Genomic DNA, 9,711 nt, shown 5'->3' with positions numbered 1-9,711 from the left:
ACCCCCCGCACCCTCAGAACCCCTGATAGCCCCGGGACCCCCCGCACCCTCAGAACCCCTGATAGCCCCGGGACCCCCCGCACCCTCAGAACCCCTGATAGCCCCGGGACCCCCCGCACCCTCAGAACCCCCAGCACGCCCCAGTCCCGCGGCATCCCTGGTATCCCCGGTGCCCCCAGCCCTGCCAGCACCCTCAGGAATTCCAGTGTCTCCCGGTGCCCCCCCGTGCCCCCCCGTGCCCCCAGCACCCCCAGACACTCCGGTGCCCCCAGCCCCTCCCTCGCCCCCCTCCCCGCGTTGCCCCCCCCCCCCGCAGCCCCCGCGGTGCCCCCCGGTGCCCCCCCAGCCCCCCCTTGCCCTGCAGTGCAGTTCTCCACCGACGGTCACTCCGCCGCCTTCTCCATCCGCATCCGGCACCCGCCCACCCCCCGCCTGTACGGCCCGGCCGGGACCCCCGGGGACGGCGACGGGGACGGGGACGGGGACAGTGAGAGCGCCGGGGACAGCGCCGGGGACGGGGGTGAGCACGGGGGGGGACCCCGCACCGGCCCTGCCTGTGTAACCCCAAACTGGCCCTGCCCGTGTCCCCCCAAACCGGCCCCGCCTGACCACCCCAAACCCACCCTGCCCGAGTCCCCCCAAACTGGCCCTGCCCGTGTCCCCCCAAACCGGCCCTGCCCGTGTCCCCCCAAACCGGCCCCGCCTGACCACCCCAAACCCCCCCTGCCCGTGTCCCCCCAAACCAACCCTGCCCGAGTCCCCCCAAACCGACCCTGCCCGTGTCCCCCCAAACCAGCCCTGCCCGTGTCCTCACGCTACCACTGCTCCCAGTGCTCTCAGCATTCCCAGTGCAGGTTCCCAGTGCTCCCAGTGTGGGTTCCCAGCACTCCCAGAGCTCCCAGTGCAGGTTCCCAGTGCTCCCAGTGTGAGTTTCCAGCACTCCCAGCGCTCCCAATGTGGGTTCCCAGCGCTCCCAGTGCGGGTTCCCAGTGCTCCCAGTGTGAGTTTCCAGCACTCCCAGCGCTCCCAGTGCGGGTTCCCAGCGCTCCCAGTGCGGGTTCCCAGCGCTCCCAGCGCTCCCAGTGCGGGTTCCCAGCGCTCCCAGTGCGGGTTCCCAGCACTCCCAGCGCTCCCAGTGCGGGTTCCCAGCGCTCCCAGTGCGGGTTCCCAGCGCCCCCCCCGCCCCGCCAGGGTACAACATCTCGGCGCTGGTGACCGTGGCCACCAAGACGTTCCTGCGCTACGACAAACTGCGCGGGCTGATCGCCAGCATCCGCCGCTTCTACCCCTCCGTCACCATCGTGGTGGCCGACGACAGCCAGCGCCCCGAGCCCCTGTCCGGGCCACACCTCGAGCACTACCTCATGCCCTTCGGCAAGGTGGGCGCCGGGGGGGCTCCGGGGGCGGGGGGGGCGAGGGGCGGGGGTGGAAGGGGGTAGGGGGGCACAGACCCCTCACCGGGTTCCTCCGGAGTGTTCCCTCATGGCTTCGGCAAGGTGGGCACCGGGGGGGCACCGAGGGGGCACCGGGGGTCGGGGGGGACACGGTGGGCTGAGGGGAGGCGAGGGGCAGGGGTGGAAGGGGGTAGGGGGGCACAGACCCCTCACCGGGTTCCTCTGGAGCGTTCCCTCATGCCCTTGGGCAAGGTGGGGGCCGGGGGGGCACGGGGGGCTGAGGGTGGGCACAGGGGGATGGAGGAGGGGGGAGGGGGGCACAGAACCCCCCACCGAGTCCCACCCGGACCCCTTTGGCAAGGTGGGGGCCGGGGGGGCACTGGGGAGGGGGACACGGGATGGGGGCAGCGCTTTGAGGGGGGGCAGGGGGGGTCTGGCAGGGCTTGAAGTCCCCAGAGGTGGGGGGACAGGGGAAAGGGGGGACTGGCAGGGCGGGGGTCCCCATGGAGGGGGGGCACGGGGGCTGGCAGAGCCTGTGGGACCCCAGGGAGGGGGACACTGGGGAAGGGGACACGGGAGGGCTGACAGTAGTTGAGGTCCCCAAAAAGGGAGGACGTGGAGGTCTGGCAGGATGGTGGGACCCCGGGGGGGGACACTGGGGCTGGGACAAGGCTGGGGGTCCCTCGGGGACGAGAGGGCGGCTGGCAGGGCTTGGGGTCCCCCGAGATGGGGGGGGCAGGGCGGGTCTGGCAGGGCCACGTGGCTCAGGGGGGCCGTGGGGCCCCCCCGGGGGGTGTCGGGGGGTGTCTGAGGGTCCGCCCCGGCCCCCCCAGGGCTGGTTCGCCGGGAGGAACCTGGCGGTGTCGCAGGTCACCACCAAGTACGTGCTGTGGGTGGACGACGATTTCATCTTCACCCCCCGCACGCGGCTCGAGAAGCTCGTGGACGTGCTGGAGAGAACCAGCCTGGACCTGGTGCGGGCACGGGAGGCACCGGGGGGGCAGGCGGGGCCGGTGTGACCCCCGAGGTCTGGGGAGGGTGGTCCCGGTTGCCGTGTGCGGTGCCCGGTGCTGGAGAGAACCAGCCTGGAGGTGGTGCGGGCACCGGGGGGGGCACCGGGGGGGCAGGGGGAGGCACGGGGGGGACTGAGGGACAGGAGGGGCAGTGCCGGCTGCCACAGGCGGGCTCTTCTGGGGGTCCCGGAGGTGCCGGTGCCGCGGGTGGGGGACGTTGGGGGTCCCGGGGTTTCCCGGTGTCCCGGTGCCGGCACCGCCCCCAGAGCAGCCCCGTCCCGCGGGGGGGTGACACCGGGGGTCCCGGGGGTCCCACGGGAGGATGATGGGGGGGAGCGCCGCGGGGATCCCGATGTTCCGGAGCTGGCGCAGCCCCGGCGCGTTTCCCGTTCCCGTCCCGCGGGGGGGTCCCTGTGCTGCCGGGGGTCCCTGTGCTCCCGGGGGTCCCTGTGCTCCCGGGGGTCCCTGTGCTCCCGGGGATCCCTGTGCTCTCGGGGGTCCCTGTGCTCCCGGGGATCCCTGTGCTCTCGGGGGTTCCTGTGCTCCCGGGGGTCCCTGTGCTCCCGGGGGTCCCGCGCTCCTGGTCTCGGCACAGCTCCCCCCTCAGCTCCCGTCCCGTCTCGTAGGCGGGCGACGCCGAGGGTCCGGGGGGTCTCGGTGTCCGTCCCCGGTGCCGCAGGCGGTCGGTGGTCCCGGGGGTCGCCAGGAGGCAGCGATGGGGCTGGCGGGGGGTTTGGGGGTCCCGGTGCCACAGGCAGGCGATGCTGGGGGTCCCGGGGGGTCCTGGGGGTCCCAGTGTCCCGCTGCCAGCCCAGCCCCGGCGCGGTGGCCCCGTCCCGTCTGATCCCGGGGTTGGGCGACCCTGGGGGTCCTCAGGAGTCCCGGTGCCGCGGCTGAACGGTGCTGGGGGGTCCCGGGGGTCGCGGGGATCCCGGTGCTAGTGCAACCCCACCCCAGCAGCCTCTGGTGGGCGGTGCCGGGCGGTCTCGGTGTATCCCCCGTTCCCATCCCCGGCGGGCAGTCCCGGGGGGCCCGGTATATCTCCCGGGGGTCGCGGTGTATCCCCCGTTCCCATCCCCGGCGGGCAGTCCCGGGGGTCCCGGTGTATCCCCGTTCCCATCCCCGGCGGGCAGTCCCGGGGGGCCCGGTATATCTCCCGGGGGTCGCGGTGTATCCCCCGTTCCCATTCCGGTGTATCCCCGTTCCCATCCCCGGCGGGCAGTCCCGGGGGGCCCGGTATATCTCCCGGGGGTCGCGGTGTATCCCCCGTTCCCATTCCGGTGTATCCCCGTTCCCATCCCCGGCGGGCAGTCCCGGGGGTCCCGGTGTATCCCCGTTCCCATCCCCGGCGGGCAGTCCCGGGGGTCCCGGTGCAGCCCCCCCAGCCCCCGTTGCCCCGGTTGCAGGTGGGGGGCGCGGTGCGGGAGATCACGGGTTACACCACCACGTACCGGCAGCGGCTCAGCGTGCGGGGGGGCGGCGCGGGGGGCGACTGCCTGCGGACCCGGCCCGGCTTCCACCACCGCCTCGCCGGCTTCCCCGCCTGCGTCGTCACCGACGGCGTCGTCAACTTCTTCCTGGCCCGCACCGACAAGGTTCGCCAGGTGGGCTTCGACCCCCGCCTGCGCCGCGTGGCTCATCTCGGTGAGCGAGGCCGGGGGCCGCGGGGGGGAGTTGGGCGCGTCCCGGGGAGCCCCGGGGTCCTGACGGGTCTGGGAGGGAGGTTTGGGGGGGAGGGGAGGAGCAAGGGACATGGGGGGGGGCTGGGGGTCTGGGGGGGATCGGGAGGGGCTGGGAGGGTCTGGGAGGGTCTAGGGAGGTCCTGGGGGTGAGAGGACACCCGGGTGTCCCCACCACGGGGTCGTGGGGTCCCCCCACGATGGGCCCACGGGGTCCGAGTTGGGGAGGGTGCCGGGGTCCCCCCTCAGAGGTGGGAGGGGGATGCTGGGTGCCCCCACAGTGGGGTCAGGGGGTCAGAGGTGGGAGGGGGATGCTGGGTGCTGGGTACCCCCACAGTGGGGTCAGGGGGTCCCCCACCACAGGGTCACAGGTTCAGAAGTGGGGGGCTGTGGGGATCTCCCCCACAGTGGGCCCAGGGGGGTCAGAGGTGGGAGGGTTGCCAGGATCCCCTCACCAAAGACCCCCGGGGCCAGACGGGGGGGGGATGTCGGGGTCCCCCCCCAATAACCCCCCGGGGTCAGACGGGGGGGGATGTCGGGGTCCCCCCCCAATAACCCCCCGGGGTCAGACGGGGGGGGATGTCGGGGTCCTTCCCCAATAACCCCCCGGGGTCAGACGGGGGGGGATGTCGGGGTCCCTCCCCAATAACCCCCCGGGGTCAGACGGGGGGGGATGTCGGGGTCCCCCCCCAATAACCCCCCGGGGTCAGAGGCCGGGCGAAGGATCCCGGGGCATCTCTGAGCCCTTTCCGGGTGCCCCCCTCGCCCCCCAGAGTTCTTCATCGACGGGCTGGGGGTGCTGCACGTGGGCTCCTGCGAGGACGTGGTGGTGGACCACGCGTCCAAGCTGGCGCTGCCCTGGCGGCGCTCGGAGGGCGAGCGCCAGTACAACCGGTACCGGTACCCGGCGGCGCGGGACGACAGCCTGAGGCTCAAACAGCGCCTCTTCTTCTTCAAGAACCGCTTCAAGTGCATGGCCGGGGACTGACACGACCACCGGCACGGCCACCGGCACGGCCACCGGCACGGCCACCGCCCGGGGGAGGCTGACGGTGAGGTGACATGGGGACACCCCCAAGGGACACCCCACGGGCCACCCCCGGAGCACCTGCTGGGCCGCTGGCACCGGAGTGGCCCCCGAGTGGCCCCCGGGCTGTCACACCCCATGGGTCACCCCCAGAGTGGCATCACTGCCACGGACACTCCATGGGCCACCACCCTGGCCACCGGCCCGGCCACCGCCCAGGGGGTGCTGACAGTGACACAGGGACACCCCCAAGGGACACCCCCAAGGGACACCCCCTGGGCCACCGTCGCCAGCCACCCCCGGAGCACCCGCTGGGCCGCTGGCACCAGGGTGGCCCCCCGGCTGTCACACCCCGTGGGTCACCCCCAGTGGCATCACCACCACGGACACTCCGTGGGCCACCACCACTGGCCACTGCTGGGGTCCCACAGGGCCACTGAGGGTGGGATGACACAGGGTCACTGCTCCTGGACAACCCCGTGGGCCACCACTGCCCTCGGGGTGGCCACAGGGCTGCTGACACCTGGGTGACCCCCGGGTGGCCCCTGGCCTGTCACACCCCGTGGGTCACCCCCAGAGTGGCCACCCCCCCGTGGGACACCTCGAGGGTCACCACCCCCAGGCCACCACCGTGGGCCACCACCCCTGACTGTCCCCGGGGCACCCACGGGACACCCCCAGGGCCACTGACCCCCCCGTGGGCTACCCCCAGGGCTGCCATTGCTGGCCACCTCCAGGGCCTTCCCCAGGGCCACCCCCCTGGAGCACCCCTGGGGCCACCTCCAGGGCCACCCCCACCCAGGGCCACCTCCGGGGCCACCTCCAGGGCCACCGCCATCGGCTGCTCCCGGGGGTGCCAGGGGGGCACCGACACTGGCCCCACCCCCAGGGCCACCCCCGGGGCCACCCCCACCACGGGCCACCTCCAGGGCCTTCCCCAGGGCCGCCCCCCCTGGAGCCCCCCCGGGCCACTGCCATGGGCCACCACCCAGTGCCACCCCCAGGGCCACGCCGGGGTCCCTGGAGCCCCCCCGCCCCCCCCCCCGCGGTGTTTTTAGCTCTTTTGTACTTTGGGGGGTGGGGGGCGGTGTTGGGGTCCCCCCCCGGGGGTCGGGTCCCCCCTCCCCTGACTGTCCCCCCCTCCCCCCCGGTTTTCTATTGTACAGCCCCTCCCCCCGCGCTGCCCACGGGATTTTTGTGCCAAGTCTCGGCCCCTCCCCCCGGGACCCCCCCGGGACCCCCCCGGGACCCCCCGGGCCTGTTGGGGAAGAGGTTGGGGGAGGGGCTGCCCCCCCTGCCCCCCGCCCTTTTCTACCCAATGGATGGTGAGATTTTAACCAGCCTGAAATCGGCCTCTTTCTGCCCAAAAATGGGGAGGGGGGAGGGGGGAGGACCCACCCAGGCCCCGCCCCGTCTGGGGGGGCTGAAGGGTGAGGGAGGGGCTGTAGGGGATATAGGGGGGCTATAGGGGATGGGGCTGTAGGGGATATGGGGGGGCTATAGGGGATGGGGGCTATGGGGGATATAGGGGGGCTGTAGGGGATATGGGGGGGCTATGGGGTATTGGGGGGCTATAGGGGATGGGGGGCTATAGGGGATGGGGGCTATAGGGGATATGGGGGGGCTATGGGGTATTGGGGGGGCTATAGGAAATGGGGGGGCTATAGGGGATGGGGCTATAGGGGTTATGGGGGGGCTATGGGGTATTGGGGGGCTATGGGGTATTGGGGGGCTATAGGGGATGGGGGGCTATAGGGGATGGGGGGCTCTGGGGATACAAGGGCACTATGGGGTGCAGGGGGGCTGTAGGGGAGATGGGGAGATGGGGGGTGAGGGGGCGTGGCCCAAGCGAGGGGTGTGGTCTCACTGGGTGTGGCCTATGTGGGTGTGTCTCCTCGTGGGTGTGGCCTGTGGGGAAGGGGGTGGGACTTGTCCAAAGGGATGGAGGAGCCCTCTGGGCACCCCCTCCCCCCACCAGGGTCCGTCCGTGCCAAGGACACGCCAAGGACATGCCAAGGACACGGACATGGCAGGGACACGGGACAGGCATGGGACAGGGACACAGCAGGGACACGGGACACGGATGGCACAGGGACAGGGACACAGCAGGGACATGTCAAAGCCATGGAGGGGGGGTGGGACAGGGTGGGACAGGGACAAGGACACAGCACTATCCTGAATGGATGAACATCTGGAGAACAGACAGTCCTGGATGGACAAATATCCCTGAGAACAGACAGTCCTGGATGGATGAACATCCTGAGAACAGACAGTCCTGGATGGACGAACATCTGGAGAGCAGACAGTCCTGGATGGACGAACATCTGGAGAGCAGACAGTCCTGGATGGATGAACATCTGGAGAACAGACAGTCCTGGATGGATGAACATCTGGAGAACAGACAGTCCTGGATGGATGAATATCCTGAGAACAGACAGTCCTGGATGGACGAACATCTGGAGAACAGACAGTCCTGGATGGACAAATATCCCTGAGAACAGACAGTCCTGGATGGACGAACATCTGGAGAACAGACAGTCCTGGATGGATGAACATCTGGAGAACAGACAGTCCTGGATGGATGAACATCTGGAGAGCAGACAGTCCTGGATGGACGAACATCCGGAGAACAGACAGTCCTGGATGGATGAACATCTGGAGAGCAGACAGTCCTGGATGGACGAACATCCTGAGAACAGACAGTCCTGGATGGACGAACATCTGGAGAGCAGACAGTCCTGGATGGATGAACATCCTGAGAACAGACACCAGGTCCCTCCACCACGTTTTCTCCTCCCTTCCCCTGCCCCAGTGACCTGAGGTGACACAGAAGAACCTCCAGGTCCTGCCAGGACATTTCCCACCCCTTGTTCTGCCCCGTCTGTGCCATGCCCAGGTCCCACCCCCTCCAGCCCCACATGTATGTATATGTACATATATGCACACAAATACAGATACACACAGGCACAGGGATCGTTTCCACAGCCAATGGACGTCCCTCCACGATGTTTGTTGAGTTCCTTCAGCAGGTTCTGTCCATCCTGTCCATCTCCCGGGGCAGGAGGGCTGGTTCCAGCTGCCCCAGGAGCTGCCAGGGGGTGGGTGTGGAGCAGCCCTCGCTGTCCCTGCGAGTTGTGTCACTCACCACCAATATTACCAACGTCACGGGGTGTTCCCACCCCAGATCAAACCCCCTGCAGGGACACACCGCCTTTCCCGTCCCTCTGCATCCCCCGGGAGCACCCGGGGCCTGGAGCGAAACCAACCCCGCGGATTTGCCTTTGCTGGAGGCAGGACTGACCCGGACTGTCCTCCCTCACACATCCCTCACGTGCACCTCGGGGACTTCACCCCTCCTGCAGCCCCTGGAGGCCTCGTTTGGGCAGGGCCACCTCGGCTGGTGGAGCCCCTGCTGCTCCCTCGGAGGTGGCCTCGGCTAACGCGGATCCCGGTGTTTGAAGGTCCCACCCCACGCTGCTTCCCGGGGGGTTTGAACGGTCCCTCATCCCGTTCCATTTTCCCGGAGACTGGTACATGACAGGGAACACGGTCCCCCCCTCCATCCCGAGCTCTCTGGCCCAGGGCTCCATGAGGCTGGTTTTGGAACGAGTCCCGTTGTCCCACCCTGTTCCCTCTGGGGGCCACGTCCCCACAGGACTTGCTTTTCCAGGCCCAGGATGGTGTTCTGGGCAGTGCCAGGGGCTCGGGGGGTGTCTCCAGCCATCCAGGGGTTGTTCCCACCACTGTCATCGATCCCAGGCCTCCCCATACTCATATTTGGACCCTCACCCCCCATCCCACAGGGGCTTTACCCACTTGGCCCCTTGATCCCAGCCCAGGTTTCTCAGCCATGGAGAACGTGGGAGATGGTGTCCAGGGTAAATCCACCCCTCCATCCCCAGCCCATCTGGATGTCACACCCCTTCCCTGCTGACCTGAGGTGTCCTGGGTCCACTGATCCTGAAATAATTCCCCCTTGTGGTGCCAGTCCAGAGCCACCTGAGACACTCAAACCTGTCTGTTGTTGGGATGTCCTTCAGGATCCCAGCTCTGGGCTCCCTGTGCATCTCCACGATGGACTCTTACACCCAACCTCTCTCCCTGGGCAGCGATTTCTTGCCCCAGTGCACCAAAACCACCCCGGGTGGGTTTCCCTCTGCACTTCCCACTGGCCTTTTTCCGAGGATCCAACCACCCCCCTGAGGATTTGCCACCCCCGGGGTCAGGGACAGGCGGAGCCATTTCCGTCACTCAGGGACACCTGAAGTCGACTGGACGACCTTCAGCTCTGTCTGACCCCCCTCGGCCCTCGGCGGCTTCTGCCCCTGCCCACGTGGGACCCTGTGGGGCAGCTTCCCATGTCCGAGGGGTCCCGGATTTCCATGTCCGAGGGGTCCCAGCTTCCCATGTCCGAGGGGTCCCAGCTTCCCATGTCCGAGGGGTCCCAGCTTCCCATGTCCGAGGGGTCCCAGCTTCCCATGTCCGAGGGGTCCCGGATTTCCATGTCTGAGGGGTCCCAGCTTCCCATGTCCGAGGGGTCCCAGCTTTCCCTTTCCAAGGGGTCCCGGATTTCCATGTCTGAGGTGTCCCAGATTTCC

The 9,711-nt window shown here is 69.4% G+C and overlaps 1 protein-coding gene across 1 annotated transcript; it reads left to right on the top strand.

The window, feature by feature from the left end:
• Positions 1 to 272: 272 nt before the first annotated feature.
• LOC113983321 (beta-1,4 N-acetylgalactosaminyltransferase 1) lies at positions 273 to 6,461 on the top strand (the record flags this gene model as incomplete). The annotated part of the gene is made up of 5 exons (XM_039379109.1): positions 273 to 520; positions 1,192 to 1,379; positions 2,228 to 2,368; positions 3,814 to 4,051; positions 4,860 to 6,461. Coding segments are annotated over 5 exons (1,030 nt in total), but the record flags the coding sequence as incomplete, so codon positions are not given.
• Positions 6,462 to 9,711: the final 3,250 nt, after the last annotated feature.

This window comes from Pipra filicauda, unplaced genomic scaffold (assembly GCF_003945595.2).
Source record: "Pipra filicauda isolate LSUMZ 115617 unplaced genomic scaffold, ASM394559v2 scaffold1561_size9733_pilon, whole genome shotgun sequence".
Lineage (NCBI taxonomy): Eukaryota > Metazoa > Chordata > Aves > Passeriformes > Pipridae > Pipra > Pipra filicauda.
The sequence above is the reverse complement of the archived record's forward strand: the minus strand, read 5'-3'. Positions and strand labels throughout refer to the sequence as shown.